Source organism: Octopus sinensis, linkage group LG23 (assembly GCF_006345805.1).
Source record: "Octopus sinensis linkage group LG23, ASM634580v1, whole genome shotgun sequence".
In the NCBI taxonomy this organism is placed as follows: domain Eukaryota; kingdom Metazoa; phylum Mollusca; class Cephalopoda; order Octopoda; family Octopodidae; genus Octopus; species Octopus sinensis.
The window spans coordinates 30,171,726-30,192,118 of record NC_043019.1 but is presented as its reverse complement, the minus strand read 5'-3'; the positions used below and the strand labels follow the sequence as shown (position 1 = coordinate 30,192,118).

Sequence of the window (20,393 nt, the reverse complement as noted above, 5' to 3'; positions counted from 1 at the left end):
TACCTGCCAATGTAGTATATAGTGGAAGCATACAAATATCATCACTATCATTTCAAATCCTGCTGCATCTCACATGGAATTTTTGGTTCTCTAAAGACATCTTGGTGTATAAATAGACAAATTCTTTATTGACTGTAAATTTTGTTCTGAAAAATTCAAGTTGTATGCTAGAAAATATGGTATGTCTTGGACATTTTAATTTTCATGGAGCCCATTTCATTCCTCTCCGTGACCGAACATATCCATTTTCTTCTAGAGAGGAAGAAAGAAAACCAAAAGGAACAAGAGAATCGATCCCTGTATTGAAATAGTAGCTTTATCTATTTGTCCTGAAAGGTTAGAAGAAAAAGTTGACCTCGGTAGGATTTGAACTCAGAGAACTGGAACAATCTGTCCAATGCTCTAATGATTCGGCCAAGTTGTCACCTATTTGCGACAGTAGGAGAACGTAGCGAAGGTCAAAATTGACAAAGGAAGCTGTGATGAGGGGAGCTGTGATGAGGGAAACTGTGATGAGGGGAGCTGTGATGACAGAAGATGTGATGAGGGAAGCTGTGATGAGGGAAGCTGTGATGAGGGAAGCTGCGATGAGGGAAGCTGTGATGAGGGAAGCTGCGATGAGGGAAGCTGTGATGAGGGAAGCTTTGATGAGGGAAGCTGTGATGACGGAAGATGTGATGAGGGAAGCTTTGATGAGAGAAGATGTGATGAGGGGAGCTGTGATGAGGGAAGCTGTGATGACGGAAGATGTGATGAGGGAAGCTGCGATGAGGGCAGCTGTGATGAGGGAAGCAGTGATGAGGGAAGCTGTGATGAGGGAAGCTTTGATGAGGGAAGCTTTGATGAGGGAAGCTGTGATGACGGAAGATGTGATGAGGGAAGCTTTGATGAGAGAAGCAGTGATGAGGGAAGCTGATGAGGGAAGCTGTGATGAGGGAAGCTTTGATGAGGGAAGCTTTGATGAGGGAAGCTGTGATGACGGAAGATGTGATGAGGGAAGCTGCGATGAGGGAAGCTGTGATGAGGGAAGCTGCGATGAGGGAAGCTGTGATGAGGGAAGCTTTGATGAGGGAAGCTGTGATGACGGAAGATGTGATGAGGGAAGCTGCGATGAGGGAAGCTGTGATGAGGGAAGCTGTGATGAGGGAAGCAGTGATGAGGGAAGCTGTGATGAGGGAAGCTTTGATGAGGGAAGCTTGATGAGGGAAGCTTTGATGAGGGAAGCTGTGATGACGGAAGATGTGATGAGGGAAGCTTTGATGAGAGAAGATGTGATGAGGGAAGCTGTGATGAGGGAAGCTTTGATGAGGGAAGCAGTGATGAGGGAAGCAGTGATGAGGGAAGCAGTGATGAGGGAAGCAGTGATGAGGGAAGCAGTGATGAGGGAAGCTGTGATGAGGGAAACTGTGATGAGGGAAGCTGTGATGATGAGGGAAGCTGTGATGATGAGGGAAGCTGTGATGAGGGAAGCTGTGTGATGAGGGAAGCTGTGATGAGGGAAGCTTGTGATGAGGGAAGCTTGATGAGGGAAGCTGTGATGAGGAAGCTGTGATGAGGGAAGCTGTGATGAGGGAGGTCTGTGATGAGAGAAGCTGTGATGAGGGAAGCTGTGATGAGGGAAGCTGTGATGAGGGAAGCTTTGATGAGGGAAGCTTTGATGAGGGAAGCTGTGATGAGGGAAGCTGTGATGAGGGAAGCTGTGATGAGGGAAGCTGTGATGAGGGAAACTGTGATGAGGGAAGCTGTGATGAGGGAGGTCTGTGATGAGAGAAGCTGTGATGAGGGAAGCTGTGATGAGGGAAGCTGTGATGAGGGAAGCTGTGATGAGGGAAGCTGTGATGAGGGAAGCTTTGATGAGGGAAGCTTTGATGAGGGAAGCTGTGATGAGGGAAGCTGTGATGAGGGAAGCTGTGATGAGGGAAGCTGTGATGAGGGAAACTGTGATGAGGGAAGCTGTGATGAGGGAGGTCTGTGATGAGAGAAGCTGTGATGAGGGAAGCTGTGATGAGGGAAGCTGTGATGAGGGAAGCTGTGATGAGGGGAGCTGTGATGAGGGAATGTGTGATGAGGGAAGCTTTGATGAGGGAAGCTTTGATGAGGGAAGCTGTGATGAGGGAAGCTTTGATGAGGGAAGCTGCGATGAGGGAAGCTGTGATGAGGGAAGCAGTGATGAGGGAAGCTTTGATGAGGGAAGCTGTGATGAGGGAAGCTTTGATGAGGGAAGCTGTGATGAGGGAAGCTGTGATGAGGGAAGCTGTGATGAGGGAAGCTGTGATGAGGGAAGCTGTGATGAGGGAAGCTGTGATGAGGGGAGCTGTGATGAGGGAAGCTGTGATGAGGGAAGCTTTGATGAGGGAAGCTGCGATGAGGGAAGCTGCGATGAGGGAAGCTGTGATGAGGGGAGCTGTGATGAGGGAAGCTGTGATGAGGGAAGCTGTGATGAGGGAAGCTGCGATGAGGGAAGCTGTGATGAGGGAAGCTGTGATGAGGGAAGCAGTGATGAGGGAAGCTGTGATGAGGGAAGCTGTGATGAGGGGAGCTGTGATGAGGGAAGCTGTGATGAGGGAAGCTTTGATGAGGGAAGCTGTGATGAGGGAAGCTGTGATGAGGGAAGCTGTGATGAGGGAAGCTGTGATGAGGGAAGCTTTGATGAGGGAAGCTTTGATGAGGGAAGCTGTGATGAGGGAAGCTGTGATGAGGGAAGCTGTGATGAGGGAAGCTGTGATGAGGGAAGCTGTGATGAGGGAAACTGTGATGAGGGAAGCTGTGATGAGGGAATGTGTGATGAGGGAAGCTTTGATGAAGGAAGCAGTGATGAGGGAAGCTGTGATGAGGGAAGCTTTGATGAGGGAAGCAGTGATGAGGGAGGTCTGTGATGAGGGAAGCAGGATGAGGGAAGCTGTGATGAGGGAAGCTGTGATGTTGGAAGCTGTGATGAGGGAAGCTTTGATGAGGGAAGCAGTGATGAGGGAAGCTGTGATGAAGGAAGATGTGATGAGAGAAGCTGCAATGAGGGAAGATGTGATGACGGAAGATGTGATGAGGGAAGCTTTGATGAGAGAAGATGTGATGAGGGGAGCTGTGATGACGGAAGATGTGATGAGGGAGGTCTGTGATGAGGGAAGCTGTGATGACGGAAGCTGCTGCATGCATGGGTATGTTAAGGTGTTCTTCTTTTGTTTTATTTCTACCAGTCATTGGAGTGTAGCCAAGCCAGGACACCACTTTTGAAGGGTTTAGTTGAACAAATCAACCCCAGTAGTTATATTTTAAGCATGATACGTATGCCATCAGCCTCATTTTCCAAACTGCTAAGTTACAGGGATGTAAACAAACCACCACCAGTTGACAAGCAGTGATGAAGGACAAACAAAAAACACACAGATAACATACATGTGTGTGTGTGTAACAAAACAGGAAATTGGAAAGGTTTTGGTCTTATTTATTCACCATTACATGTTTCATGCTACATGTTAGATAGACATGAAATTTACCCTAACTACCTACACAATACACACACACATATATATATATATATATATACACACACACACACACACACACGTATGTACATTAATGGTGGGTTTCTTTCAGTTCCTGTCAAGCAAATCTACTCACAAATCTTTAGTCAACCTGATGCTATAGTAGAAGACACTTCCTCAAGGTGTCCCACAGTGGGACTGAACCCAAGACCACGTGGTTAGAAAGCAAGCTTCTTACCCAAAACGCCACGCCTGTGCCTATATGTTTAAATATCTTTGAAAGGGAAGCTGACCAGTTGTCCAAGATACACTTATGTCTGTTATAAAGAAGAAGGATTTGTTTTTCTATAAAGACATTGTATAGTTATGTCCCTTTATATTCTTACCATGTCTACATGTGAAGATGTGTGGCCTAGTTGTTAAGGTGTTGCACTCATGATTGCCAGATTATGGGTTCAATTCCTAGACCAGATGGTGTGTTGTTTTTTTGTGCAAAACGCTTCATTCCATGTTGGTCTAAAGGTGTCTTGCATTGGGAGTGAACCTAAATCCATGTAACTGGGAAGCAAACTTCTCTACCACACACACACACGCAAGCTTGCATCTATCTATCTATATATAAGTATGTATGTATGTGTAGAGGTGTGTGGTTTAGTGGTTAGGGTGTCAGCATCATGATTGTAAGATTGTGGTTTCGATTCTTGGACCAGGCGACACGTTGTATTCTTGAGCAAAACACTTCATTTCACGTTGCTCCAGTCCACTCAGCTGGCAAAAATGAGAAACACTGCAATAGACTGGCGTCCCATCCAGCTTGGGAACACATACGCCATGGAAACCGGGAAACTGGGCCCATTTGGGAGGTGCAATGGCCCAGTGGTTAGGGCAGAGCACTTGTGGTCAGAGGATCGCAGTTTCGATTCCCAGACCAGGCGTTGTGTGTGTTTATTGAGCGAAAACACCTAAGGCTCCACAAGGCTCTGGCAGGGGGTGGTGGTGACCCCTGTTGTACTCTTTCGCCACAACTTTTTCTCACTCTCTCTTTCTGTTTCTTGAGTAATGCAGCGATGGATTGGCATCCCATCAAGCTGGGGGAGGGGGGAACACATACACCACAGAAACCAGGAAACTGGGCCCATGAACCTGGCTAGGCTTGAAAAGGGCACATAAAAAAAATTTGTCTATGTCTTCCGCTGTAACTCCAGACCCACGCATGAGTGAATCTGAATTGTGTGAAAAACAAGGTACATAAATTCACACTCTTTGGTCCGCCTGGTTGATGTGTTCTACTTCCAAGAAGAGTAGTTTAATATTGAGAAGAATAATCAAAAGCTACAAGAGAAAAACAAAACAACAGTTGTCCTGACAATGTACAAATATCCATACTTGCAAAATATTCTTTTTTGGTCATGTTTACATTTTTTTTATATTCTTATTGCAAATGGTGAAAGACGCAGTCATCGGTTAAAATCATTCTATTGACCAAATCACTGGTTCACTGCACATTTTTTTCTTCTTCTGAATGCTAAAGGAATATCTATAACTTGATGTAGGGCAAAAATCACAAAGGAAAAATGCACTGGTTTCCTTTCAGTTTTCTCATTCATGCTGAAAGATATAGAGATATGCACACACACATTAGGCACTCCTCATTTAATATATATACATGAGTGTATGTGTGTGTCAATAGGTATGTGTATATATACATATATGTACATATATGTATATATATATACCAATTAAGGACTGCACACGAAAAGTGGACAGTCAACATGCTAGATATAGACGTCAAATCGCTATTCTCCACAAAAAAAAGTTTATGTTCTCAGATCTGAGAACATAAACTTTTTTTGTGGAGAATGGCGATTTGACGTCTATATCTAGCATGTTGACTGTCCACTTTTCGTGTGCAGTCCTTAATTGGTATATAGAAATATTTTAATCTTCGGATTCTTTTTTAATATGCTAGACCACTGGTTCTAATTGATAAATATCAATTTTTACCCTAAATTTAATTTTAATTGTATATATATATATATATATAATGTGAGGCATCTCTTTTACTCTTTTACTTGTTTCAGTCATTTGACTGTGGCCATACTGGAGCAACTAGAAATAGCAACCAAATCTCACTCATAGAGCTCATTAATATCTTGACGAAGAAAGGAACATATTGAATAAAATAACCCCTAGACACACTCATACAAACAAGGGGTGGCCATGGTTGGAATGCTTTAGGTCATAGGATTATTGGCTCAAGACAAAACTGGGATTAACCCTTTAGCATTTAAGCCATCCATATCTAGCCTGAATGTTCTACCTTTTTATGTTCGAACTGGCCACCTACACTACAATGTCATTCGAAAAATAAACAACCACATCTTCGAAATCTTGAAGCTACAAGATAATGCGTGATTAATTTTTTAAAATCTGGATAAATAAGCCTTACATTTGATAGAGTAATTGGAATGCTAAAGACTTAAATAATAACAAACAAATCCAAGTAAATAAAAACTTGAATAAAACTGCTTGCATGACTATGTGGTAAGAAGCTTGCTTCCCAACTACATGGTTCTGGGTTCAGTCCCACTGTGTGGATTTGGTAGGCAGAAATTAAAAGAAGCCCAGGGTATATAGATGTGAGTGTTTGTTCCTCCACCTCACTCCTTTGGTTTGTTTAGGTACCTGTAACTTAGTAGTTCAGCAAAAGAGATCAATAGAGTATGTATTAGGTTTAAAAATAAGTCCTGGGGTTGATTTGTTCAACTAACCACTTCAGGGTAGTGCTCCAGCGTGGCCACAGTGAAATAACCAAAACAAGCAAAATAAACAATAACTGTATTCATGCTAAATAAAGTAATTGATGCATTTTTTTGGAAATTTCTCTCACAAAATCTTTGATTTTGGTATTTCAGAAATCTTGTGTTTCTATTCTATTCTTAAATGGCATCGTGTAAGAAGCCATGCAGATTTTTAATATGGAATCTTCTCTTGGAGGAAGTAAACATTTGAAAAAGCAGTTCTATGAGCTTAAACTAATTTATGTTCTTTATACTTTTTATTTGTCTTTTTTGTTTTGTTTTTGTGTGTGTATGTGTGTGTGTGTGTGTGTTTTGTTTTCGCTCTTCTAGTTTCTATTGCAAAGGGCATTGTTGATTGTTTAAGAATCAGAGCAAAAGCATGATTGACAACCGTTCTTGATTCACAATACCTGCTTGCTGATAGCTAGCTTCTATGAAAAAGAACTTAGCTATAGAATTTAAGAATCAATATGTAAAATCATAAATGTTTTAATAATAATCAATTTTTCAGAATTTTCACGGAAAGTGTTTTTGTCTTTATTTTCTTTATATGTAAATTCTATTTCAGCTCAGTTCAATAATCAATACAGCAAACCTATTTCTCATTTTCCTTATTATCATTATTATTAGATAAAAAGCAGCAATCTACTAGACATGTTAGTTTTTATATATCCTATTTCCTATTTTATACATCAAAGTTGTTGTATTTTTCAGTGGAAAATTACCAGATGTGATTAGGTTTCAATATAATTAAATAAAAACATGCTATTGATGAAAATGATTTCATTTGTGAATAATAACATAATAATAATCAATAGTTGACTCTGGTTGATTCCATCACAGAGTAAGGAATGATTTAACTTGATTTATTAATGTTAAATGTAATATGGTTTTTCAAAATATGTCTTAACGTTCAATTTGTTTTCATCTTAAAGTCAGATACCGTTTTAACAGAATAAACATTTATTAACAACAAATTACAAATTAAAGGCAAAATAATATCACATTCAAAATCAATTATTAAAATTCCATCTCTTTTCCACACTCTCAGATTAACCCTTTTGTAACCAAGTTTTTTTTTTCTCCCCTTTTTCAACAAGAAGACAATTTTGTATTTGTGGTTTTAATTTTCAAAGTAATCAAGAATTATGAGATTTAGAGAAATAACGCACTTTCAACTGAATGAAAGACAATTGTTCACATTCAAAATCAGTTATCAAAATTCCAAACTCTTTGCCATTGTATTTTAACCCTTTCACTGCAGATGTCAGATATCTCCACTCAAAATTTCATTATCCCTAACTGCAGAAAGCAAATTTATATACCAAGCTATCTTTTGTTAAGGAATATCATGTTTGAAACTATTTTCCATTGAAATATGCCAAGTATGTTGAGGCAATGGGATTTGCAGAAAATAACAATTCTGATTTTTGGTAGATATTTAACATCATTACTGGAATAACCCTGAAATTTAATTTTGCAGTAAATGGGTTAAGGAAATTTGTCAAACCTGTGATCAAAGACAGTCCAACCATGACTGTCTTACTTTTTTTTTTTTACTAGTTACACTAAATTCAAGACATGATCCAATGTCTCCTATTTTTACTTTAACCCTTTTACTGCAGAAATCAGATATATCCACTCAAAATTTCATTATCCCTAACTGCAGAAAGTAGTTTTATTCACCAATCTATCTTTTGTTGAAGAATGTTACGCTTGAAACTATTTTTTGTTGTGATAGTTTACAAAGGCAATTCTTCTTTCACAGATATTTTATATCATTTACTAGAATAATCATGAAATTTAATTTCACAGTTAAAAGGCTAACAAGAATATGTTCTGCCTCTGTAGTTTTGATTTTTGAAATAACGAAGACTAACTTTCAACTTAATTAAAGACGCAAAAATTTATCTATTTGAACTGTAATGTTATCATTCCTGAACTAACAAGGTTTGAAACAAAGATTTGAATTTAAAATTTGAACATAATTTTGCAACCCCAGGAAGATAAAAACCAAAATTAATACTGGTAGTGTTTGAACTCAAAATATAGAAGAATGAAACTAAATACTAAATACTGTATTTCTCTGCTCTATGAACTCACCATTGTATTACAATAATGCTATGTTTTTTCTGTTGATCAACTGTTATTGTTTGTAACACTAAAATACATTTTACAACTAAGGTTTTTAGTTTTATAACATTTTCATATGAAAAGCTTCTGCAATAATATATCTATAAACTGAATGTCGTAATTCATAGAGTTCACTGTCCATATTTCTCTGATCAATTTGATCATTTGAATGTTTGCAGTTAGATTAACTCGTTAGGCATACACAAATGTTTGATAATGACTCAGACAAACAAACACACAGTCAAAATGAAGTGGAATCATGCCAATGACCGGGTCGCAGTTGGTGCAACAAAATATTTTTGACATCAAATACTAAAAATACTAAATAGTTTAAGCGAAGTTGTAGGCGCAGAAGTGTTTGTGTGGTAAGTAGCTTGCTTACCGATCACATGGTTCCGGGTTCAGTCCCACTGTGTGGCACCTTGGGCAAGTGTCTTCTACTATAGCCTCGGGCCGACCAAAGCCTTGTGAGTGAATTTGGTAGGCAGAAACTGAAAGAAGCCCATCATATATATATGTATATATATATATGTGTGTGTGTGTGTGTGTGTGTGTGTGTGTTGTGTGTGTGTGTGTGTGTGTGTGTGTGTGTTTGTGTGTATGTTTGTGTGTCTGTGTTTGTGTCCCCAACATCGCTTGACAACCGATGCTGGTCTGTTTACATCCCCATAACTTAGCAGTTCGGCAAAAGAGACCGATAGAATATGTACTGGGCGTACAAAGAATAAGTCCTGGGGTCGATTTCCCCAACTAACGGCGGTGCTCCAGCATGGCCCCAGTCAAATGACTGAAACAAGTAAAAGAGTAAAAGAGTAACCCTTGTGTGTTTTTGAATAGCTAACATGTGTCCTCCCTGCTGCAATTGTTTTAGTTTCAACACATGTTCTCAGATCAAATCACTCACCTGGCAGGTACACCTCTGATGTTTGGAGAGAGATTTTCTTAAGCCTTTGTTTTGAGTGAAAGTGCTTTCACTGTTTGGTTGTTGAAGCACAAATGTTATGGGGCAAGCCAAAAGCTTCTTTCCAAAAGGTTAATGTGATCCTATCTTTTTTTAAAGATTTTCTATTTAATATAATAAACCCTTTTGAGACACTTGGTGTTTTGGCATGTGTAGCCAAAAAGACCAAAATTTGTTTTCTATTGAGATTCACCTACTGAAAGATGATCTCTGATTGGCTATTACATTTCAAAAGCAACCATTCACAACATTTGTTTCATCAGGCTGACGGATTGACTTCAAAGTTCTTTCAGCTTGCGTCACCTGGGCCGATGAATTGGCCCGGGTGTCCCAAGAGGGTTTAATAATTTCTATTTTAAGAAAATCATTCTTCAAATAATGTGACTGTATCAACAATATTTTTCAAAACCTTCATGTGTGTGTGTGTATGGGGGGGGGGGTACAGCTAAACTGTTCAAGCTTCCTTTTATCACTCAAGAAATATTTTTACAACTGTAAAAGTTTAGTTAATCCAGGAATGTAAAACAATTTTACTACAGATTTTCTTAGGTGAAATACATCTACTTTACTATATTACTAAATACTGACCACTCACTCAATATTCTATAACGCTTCTATTGAGCTTTATATAATAAAAGCACCAACTGCAACTGAATCAATTGGTAGCCATGTAATCAACACTCATGGGGTTTAAGTCACACCATCATAAAATAGTGCAGAATTTTTTGACCAAAACCAGTGGTAGGGAAGCAATTTTTTTTTTTTTTTGGTACAACATATTACAATATGATGGGAACAAAACCAACAATATGTCATGATGTGTCTCACTTCATCATGAGATATACTGGGATTTGAACAAAACAAATGGAATGGTTGTAAGGAAGATCGGCATGAGATGGGACAGTAACGCTGGTCTCAGAAAGCAAGCAGCTTAAAAGATTCCCTCTTTTTCTACTTTATATGACTGACTGCTTTAGGGACAAAAACAAATCATTGGTTTCTACACTGAGAAATATTTTGAGCTTTGAGAAATTTACGCTGAGGTCGTTTCTAAGACACGTCCCACTCCACTTAAATAAAGAAAACAAAAATTAATTATAACAATTGATTAAAGACAACAAAAATTAAGGGAACACAGAACACCCTATTATGTTGAAGTGGAGTGGAATCATATAGAAAGACATGGAAACTAGTTGCAACAACACCGCATGTTTTAATGCAGATGCTGCACACATATAAGTCAATATATACATACATATATATATATTTATTTATTTGGAACAGTGGATCTCAATACACATAAAGCTATAAATAATAGCATATTAATATGGGGTTGAAATACCCCTTTTTTGGGGGTGGATAGGAAAAGTCAAAGGAAATACACGACTGCATCCTATTGGGCAGCCTTCAACTTTTTTCTATCTCCAAAGGGTTTTTCAACACAACATTTTACCCCTGCTATTATTTATAGCTTTATGTGCTTTGAGAGCCAATGTTCCAAAAAACAAAAAAAAAAATAATAATAATAATTTCATGTTCTCTCAAAAGTTTATAAATACTTATGACTTCAACAATATATGTATATATGTGTGTGTGTGTATATATGTATGTATATATATATATATAAATTTTATTTCGTAATGAGATAAAAAACCAAGGCTGTGTAGATTTTAGAACATATATATATATATATATACATATATATAAAAGTTAATAAATTGTATGGTATACAACTGGTAGTTCCCTGGTAAAGCATATTCACTTTCTCAGTGTTCGTTAGGTATTTGATTAATGAGAAGGACGGAAGATGGAAGATACAAAAAAAGTTTATTGGTCACTACAATTATTCCAACCTACCTAGCATCAGTCGCTCACACGTAGGATATTGAACATCTGGTTCAGGTGTATCCATAGTGTAGATGGGTCGAAACAGTCGTAGTGATCAATAAACTTTTTGGTATCTCCCATTTTCTGTCTCTATCATTAATCAAATATATATATATATATATATTATATATATATATATATAATATATATATAAATATATATATATATATATAAATATATATATATAATATATATATATATATATATATATATATATAAATATATATATATATATATATATAAATATATATATATATATAAATATATATATATATATAAATATATATAATATATATATAAATATATATATAAATATATATATATATATATAAATATATATATAAATATATATATATATATATATATGTATATATATATATATATATATGCATATATCTGCATGTGTATGAGTGTGTGTGTGCTTGCGGCGTATGTATGTACATGAGTGGGTGAACAAATAAAACAAACTAGCACTCAACAATTTAGTCAGAGTTTTAAGTATTTAATAACAGGTTTGACATAGTTCCACATTAAAAATCTCATGGGCGAAACAGCTGATGATTCACTTTTGTGGCAACTCAGAGTTTCTCGGGTGCAGTAAAGGGACTGAGTGGTAACAAAATGAATCTCCTGCTGTTTTCAAATAAATAAACTCATAAACTCTACCACATGTATCAAGTACTCTCTTTCTTTCACTTTTTTGCAAACATATATATATAATATATAATATGATAAACATACATACATATACATATATATCCCATGGTGGGTTGCATTTACAACCCCTATCTCAATTTGTATATATATATATATATATTATATATATATATACATATATATATTTATATATATAATATATATATATATACATATATATATATGTATATATATGTATGTGTGTATATATATATATATATATGTATGTATGTATGTATGTATGTATGTATGTATGTATATATAGGTGGTAATTAGAAAATTGTTTTTGCTTGTCTCATTTTGAGTTCATTTGATGTTAGCACATAGCACCATGGCTATTCAGCATATTTTGTTTTCTAAAACTGTGAACTTTACGCTTCATTAACAGGCAAAAAAAACAGTGGCGCTAAGCCTTTAAGAACATTAAAAGAAAATAATTGTCAAATCCTTCAGTCGTCATCCTCGCTGTTGATAATATCAGAGGATTTTTCGTCTGGTTTAATTTCCAGGGAAATTATTTCCTCTTTGTGACTTTCTCTCTGTGATTCACGGTAAGCCTCTCTTATGGCGTCGAGTTCAGCTAATTCAGCCTGGAAAACAAATATTCGACAGAATAAAATTAGTTTCAGCTTTCAAATTAAGGCAGAAAATATCCAGATCTTCTGGTTTTAATTTATTAACTGCAAATTCATTATAAAACATTTAAACCCTTTATCATTTAAAGCAGCCATATTTTGCTCAAATATTCTGGTTTTTATGTTTAAACCAGCTAGATCTAACCTTTCACATAGGAAGCACTCCGTCGGTTACGACGACGAGGGTTCCGGTTGATCCGATCAACAGAACAGCCTGCTCGTGAAATTAACGTGTAAGTGGCTGAGCACTCCACAGACACGTGTACCCTTAACGTAGTTCTCGGGGATATTCAGCGTGACACAGAGAGTGACAAGGCCGGCCCTTTGAAATACAGGTACAACAGAAACAGGAAGTAAGAGTGGGAGAAAGTTGTGGTGAAAGAGTACAGCAGGGATCACCACCATCCCTGCCGGAGCATCGTGGAGCTTTAGGTGTTTTCGCTCAATAAACACTCACAACACCCGGTCTGGGAGTCGAAACCGCGATCCTACGACCGCGAGTCCGCTGCCCTAACCACTGGGCCATTGTGCCTCCACTAACCTTTCACACCTACCCTACAATGTCATTCTTGTTATAAGCAGTAACATCATTGAAATACTGAAGGTATGAAGTAATGCATGATTACTTCACAACAATGGGAATAAATAAGCATAACATTTGAGAGATTAATCTAAATGCTCAAAGATTAGCAAAGAAAACAGGGGAGGGTGGAAGTAGCGTGTACAGGTCCAATGTGGTCTCCAGTGCATATATGCTCTGTTTAAAACAATGATTCCAAACTAATGAAAGGGCCTTTACACAGTCACTTGTTGACCTACAAGAAATAGCAGCCAAGTCTTCCTTCAAATCATCCCTTCCCTGCTATCTTAAATAAAGAATGATAAATTGAACAGTGTTAAAAAAAAAGAGAAAAACAGGATAAAGCAGGATGATGATGTTGATGATGATGATGATGATGATGATGATGATGATGATGATGATGATGATGATGATGATGCTTATTGTTTGCTCAAATTAGTGATCACAGGCATTAGTATGTTTCCGGCTTTGTGTATCTTGGATGCACTATCCAATGTGCCCTGTTTAAAGATGGCAGGGCTGGGATTTGAGAGATTCACCTGGTCAATCTCTAGCAGGTCAATGAGTGACTACACAGAGGTTCCCACATTGGTTATAATAATGATGATGGTGGTGGTGGTAGTGATGACATGGACTACTTAAAGAAAATGTCAATGAGAAACGTATGAAAGAAAGTAAAAGCGCATAGTTTTCTATGATCAGTATAAATTATTACAGGGTTGTACTTGTTTGGCAAGTGACTGGAGAGTGTGCTGGAACGGAAAGAATGACATTGTCTCTGCAGGCAGGACCACATACATCGCATGAAGATGGGAGCATCCCGAAAGACTCGCTTGCGTGGGGTGCTGGCCTTTGACAAGGGAGCACAAGAGCAAACCACCCGTCTTTCTTTCAAAAATGTCTGCAAAAAAGACACGAAGTTACTGAATATAAACACTGAAAGATAGGAGGGCATTGCAAGCATCTGCCATAACTGGAGATTGGAACTAGGTAGAGGTTTGAAAAGAAGTGAGAATCTGAGGCATGCAGCTGAAAGTAAAGTGCATCGAACAAAAAACGAAATATCCGAGAGAATTATCGATCTGTATACTGTTGGAAGCCTTCTAGGCTGCAGCACTTAACCTGAGAAAGCATCTCCATAGAAATATGGTATTAAAAACATAGAAATGTATCAGTATCAGGTAAAGATTGCCCAGTAGTAGTGGTGGCATTACTAGATCCGGATTTCTGCTTTTTTTAAGCTTCATCAGTGGCAAATATCCACTGGCACCATATGCTAAGTGAATAACGACTGCTGATATAATTAAACGATGCTTGAAATGTTACTGATGTCACATTTAATTGGCAGGCCAAATAAAATTCATTATTGGTGATGGAACCAGTATTAGTTCAAATTGGTGAGTACTATAGTTTAGAAAGCTTTTAACTGTATATACAAATTAAGTATATATACAGATCACTAATTAGAACTATGCAGCACTTATCCTGAGAAAGTATCTCCATAGAAATATGGTATTAAAAACATAGAAATGTATCAGTAGCAGGTAAAGATTTCCCAGTAGTAGTGGTGGCATTACTAGATCCGGATTTCTGTTTTTTTTAAGTTTCATCAGTGGCAAATGTCCACTGGCACCATATGCTAAGTGAATATTAACTGCTGATATAATTAAACGCTGCTTGAAAGGTTATTGATGTCACATTTAATTGGCAGGCCAAATAAAATTCATTATTGGTGATGGAACCAGTATTAGTTCAAATTGGTGAGTACTACAGTTTAGAAAGCTTTTAACTGTATATACAAATTAAGTATATATACAGATCACTAATTAGAACTAATACTGCTTCTGTTGCTACTAAAAATCCTAGATAACATTGGCAAGTAATATATTCAATTGCTGTTACTGTAACCAGTACTGTCACTCCTGTGTAGGCCTCTACAAGCACAGCAGATGCTGCTCAACCAACAAGACTGAAGTAAGACTGTTCCAGGAGTAAATCACAGGTTGAACAGATCACACTCAGATGTCACATATCAACACACACACACACACACTGTGCCATAGAAGAGTCTTGATAGTGATTTATTTAAAACAGTTATTTTTAACCAGGAGCCACACAGCCTTTAGAGACGTAGAGGTATACCACTTTTTATAGGCTACATGTGAAAATAAAAGGTGTGTGTGTACATGTGTGTGTGTGTGTGAAAGTTTTTGCATTTGAGAGACCAAATTTTGTGAGGAGACTGCATACAAATTTAACACTCTGATGTAACATCTCTCTGTCATCATACTATTTTATTTTTCATTGCTGCTGCTGCCAACGCCATCATCATCATCATCACCACCCTCATTTTATATCCATTTTTTTCCATGCTGACAAAGGTCAAGTCCATCATGTTTTGAGCCAGCTGTTATTCAGAGGAAACTATCTTTCTGAGTCAGTTCTTGTCCAAGTTTACTGTCCCTTGAAGGATCACATCTTGATTGTGCAATTTTAGCATAGTTTCTATGGCTGGAAGTTCTTCCTAACACCAACCACTTTACAGAGCATACTTCAGTGCATTTGCATCATAGCACCAGCACTTATGAGGTTGCCTTGTACCCTGCAGGACTAAAGAGCTTTCAATACTCTACATTGTCTACATTCATTCAAGACACTGAACAGGAGTGAGGGCAATGACAGAAAATGAATGAAGGTGAGTGGGTGAAAGAAGTGAGAGAATGAGTTACAGGGATGAGATGATAGTAGGAGGTTGAGTAATGGAAGAGAGACAGTAATGGTAGGGAGTAATGGGAAACGAGCAATTTTAATAGTATATGTTAAACATAACGACAGTTTATTATTCATTACATGCTATTAATTATTAGGACAAAATACAAAACAATGACAATTACATAGAAACAATAGTGTTTACCAATTCTTGTGAAGATATTTGGTATACTCACAACACAAAAGGATATAACATTGACATTATTAAATATTGCATGTTTCTAGTTCTTTCTCTTTACTCTCTTTACTTGTTTCAGTCATTTGACTGTGGCCATGCTGGAGCACTGCCTTTAATCGAGCAACTCGACCCCGGGACTTATTCTTTGTAAGCCCAGTACTTATTCTATCGGTCCCTTTTGCGGAACCGCTAAGTGACAGGCACTTATCCTGAGAAAGCATCTCCATAGACATATAGTATTAAAAACAGAAATGTATCAGCAGCAGCTAAAGATTGCCCAGTAGTAGTGGTGGCATTACTAGATCTGGATTTCTGCCTTTTTTAAGCTTCATCAGTGGCAAATATCCACTGGCACCATATACTAAGTAAATATTAACTGCTGATATAATTAAACGGTGATTGAAATGTTATTGATGTCACATTAAATCTGCATAAAAATTATTATTTTTTTAGTTAGCTGCTACAAACACTTTGTTTTTATGTGATACAACAACAACAATTACAAAAATTACAAGGGATAAATTAGTACTGTTTATGAGTGGACACCATGGAGGTAAGTTATGTTGAGGAGGAGACCTAAGCAAAAAAAAACACACAAAACACTACTAACTTACAACACACATACACCTTGCACATACCATTTCCTTCAATGTTCTGCTTTGTTATAACCAGAAATGGCTCTGACAAAAGTAGCATTAATTTCATTAGGTCATTCAATTGTTCACAACTGATCATTAGACCAATTGAGTAAACCTCAATCAGTAATGTACCTATAATGACTACTGGAAACAGCTGTAAGCCAGATTTGCTCTGATAAAGGAAAAGTATGCAATGACCATTAGTTATACCTTGTATCATACACCATTATATATATATAATCGAAGGGCCTTAGAGTCAACCAAAGTCCTAATAAAGTAGGAAGGAAGACAAAACACAAATCCCTTCAGGTAGATGGCCCTGCTTGATCTGTAGAAAAGGTGTAGAAAAAGCTATGGACACATAAGAGGTGCAGCAATATCAAAGGAAGGCTAACTGGGAAGATAGGTTTTGTATGTGGCAGATGCTTAGCAGCAATAAACACTGAAAATGTGCAGAGAACAGCTTCTGTCACATTCCAGGGAGAAAAACTAGAAGTAGTTGGAATTTGAACTCAGACCATAACGGCAGATGAAATACCATAAGCATTTTGCCTGGTGTGCTAATGTTTCTGCCAGCTCGCCGCCTTGAGGCAAGGTTGTTTATGGAAGACCAACAGTCACCCATGCATACCAGCCTCCCCTCTACACACCACTGAGAAAAGCAAAGGCTGAACACAATACACAACCTGGTCTGGGTATCAAACTCACAACCTCATGATTGTGAGCCTGGCGCTCTAACCACTGAACCATGCACCTTCACATTCATCATCGTTTAATATCTGTTTTCCATGCTGGCATGGGTTGGATGGTTTGACTGGGCATTGGCAAGCCAGGAGGCTGCACCAGGTTCCAATTGGATTTGGCATGGTTTCTACAGCTGGATGCCCTTCCTTACATCAACCACTCTGAGAGTGTAGTGGGTGCTTTTTATGTGCCACCGGAATGGGACCAGTCAGACAGTACTGGCATCAGCCACATTCAGATGACGCTTTTTACGTGCTACTGACACAGGAGCCAGTCAGGGCAGTGAGGCTGGCATTGACCACATTCAGATGGTGCTTTTCACATGCCACTGGTATGGGGAGCCAGTCAGCCTGCACTGGCAACGACCCATGCATAAATGGTGCTTATTGCATACTACATTATCTTAATATATAAAAGTGAATGTATGCATGAGGTCTGTCTCAAAAAACAAACCAAACTTTTAAAAAATAACATTTATTACTTTAAATACAAACAATATGAGAGATCACTATGTGGATCTCTTGTATGCTAAAAATAGACACCAAACCATCTTACCACTAAGTCTGTGTTCTCAGCTTAGTAACATGATAGATGTTTACAAGCTAGACAAATGAAAAGAAGTAAACATAGCAAAGTTTCCAAAGAAATAGCCATCTGGAAACATTTATTTCTTTTCATTTGTCTTGCTCGTAAACATCTAGCGTCTTACTAAGTTGAGAACACAGATTTAGTGTTAAGACGGTTTGACATCTATTTTTAGCATACAAGGGGTCCACACACTAATCTCTCATATTGTTTATATTTAAATAGAATTCACGGTCCTCGGACAATTTTAAGAATGCTGACCACTTGTTGAAATTGATGTTATTTAATAATATTATTTAATAACATTAATTTCTACTCTTATTCTCTCTCTTTTACTCTTTTACTTGTTTCAGTCATTTTGACTGCGGCCATGCTGGAGCACCGCCTTTAATCAAGCAACTCGACCCCGGGACTTATTCTTTTGTAAGCCCAGTACTTATTCTATCGGTCTCTTTTGCCGAACCGCTAAGTAATGGGGACATAAACACACCAGCATCAGTTGTCAAGCAATGCTAGGGGAACAAACACAGATACACAAACACACACACCTATATATATATATATATAATATATATATATATATATATATATATATATATTATATATATATATATGATGGGCTTCTTTCAGTTTCTGTCTACCAAATCCATTCACAAGGCTTTGGTCAGCCTGAGGCTATAGTAGAAGACACTTGCCCAAGGTGCCACGCAGTGGGACTGAACCCAGAACCATGTGGTTGGTAAACAAGCTACTTACCACACAGCCACTCTTGCACCTCTACACAGCCACTCCTTACTTTACTAAAAATTTAATCCAAATTTGTCTTATTCAAACTAGTTCATTCTTCTAGTGATTTCACTGTTTCCTGTGTTTTTCTCCTGTTTTGAAATGTATCCTAGAGGGCGCTATCAGGAGTGGTGTGCAGTTCTTGTAGTGAAGTTTCTTCTAACTTATCTATCATTGGATATAAGCAACTTCATGGGGGTGATTTCAAAAAAAAAAAAAAATGGTGGAAGGGGGCAGAAGGAAAGGAAAAGTCTGCAGGAGCTATATCTAGGCGGGTAAGAAATACTGGGGACAAAAATATTGTTTGATTATCTTGTGCTTTACCAGAAATTCATGGATAAGATAAAATAGATGAACAGGTGTGTGACTGTCATGGTATAGCATCTATGTTTTGATTATCCATGCCCCAGGCCTCTTCCTTCACACTTGAGAACAAAACTTTATTGATTGTCCGGCCATGTGGGACGAACAAATGATGAACGACATCCATCTGATTAAAAAAAGGTGATCAATATCACCTTCACAGTTGAGTGATTTTGAAATGTTTTTCTTGGTCATGGTAATGGAGACCCAACCTACTGCCGCAATTACCTATTTATTTCAACAGTATCCAGACAACATTTTGTCACCTGTATTGATGGTTTACAGAAAGCCTTAATTGGCATTTCAGTGACCAACAGCATCCAATTGACCATGATAAGGTTGTTTTTTTGTTCATCTCAACAGATGTAGTACATATTTTGCAGCAACACAACGCATTTTAATTTTTGGATTTGGTTTGCAAGATTCTTTATATGAGTTCGTGTGTTGAAGCATATTCTGTTTTGTCTGGGGAGAGTCATTCTCTTTTAGTGCCTTATTATTTAACACACTCACCGGTAAAATTTCCACTTATTTCTTATTTTTATTTTCTAAAATTTTCGTTGCGTCTTGCAACCTTTTCGATTGAAAAGGTTGCAAGACGCAACGAAAATTTTAGAAAATAAAAATAAGAAATAAGTGGAAATTTTACCGGTGAGTGTGTTAAATAATAAGGCACTAAAAGAGAATGATTCTCCCCAGACACAACAGAAAATGCATTTTCAATTTTGCTTTTAAAATCATGTGACACAAACGTTTCCAGATGGCTATTTCCTAAGAAACTTTGCAAATAATTTGGACAATGATTTTCATGGATCACAAGAAGAACATTCACAATATGATTGTCATTCATTATTATGGAAGGTTTTCAAGATTTTGGATCATCTTTACTGAATATTCTTGATTTGAAACACTGCTACCACTCACACAATATTGCTTACATCTCAAGCAAACTTCTTACTTGTACTTGTACTTGTGGCGACATTCACCCTGGGTGGGTTGAGTCGGCTTCTTCCACCACCCTCGAGGCATCTCGAACCATGGCAGTGGAAGAAGTTTTGTGGGAATATGAATTTCACAAGCGGTCCCCAACAATCCCGCATGTAGAGACATCCTGTTTGTTCACAGACGTAGGGACAGAACGACCGAGGAGCCGCC

At 37.6% G+C, this 20,393-nt stretch overlaps 1 protein-coding gene and 1 long non-coding RNA gene across 8 annotated transcripts in view; both read right to left on the bottom strand.

The window, feature by feature from the left end:
- Positions 1–7,096: 7,096 nt before the first annotated feature.
- On the bottom strand, positions 7,097–8,895 carry LOC118767660. The gene is made up of 2 exons (XR_005003578.1): positions 7,514–8,895; positions 7,097–7,341 (listed from the first exon to the last, which is right to left on the bottom strand). It is a non-coding gene; the product is annotated as an uncharacterized LOC118767660 (long non-coding RNA).
- A 3,417-nt stretch (positions 8,896–12,312) lies between these two features.
- Positions 12,313–20,393, bottom strand: part of LOC115223427 (TBC1 domain family member 2B) — a 295,916-nt gene continuing 287,835 nt past the window's right edge. For all 7 annotated transcript variants that reach the window (XM_029793960.2, XM_029793959.2, XM_029793964.2 and 4 more), the window contains one exon: positions 12,313–12,550. In XM_029793960.2, coding sequence (XP_029649820.1) covers positions 12,410–12,550 — 141 coding nt within the window. In that variant the 3' untranslated portion in view covers positions 12,313–12,409. The remainder of the gene's footprint in view (positions 12,551–20,393) is intronic.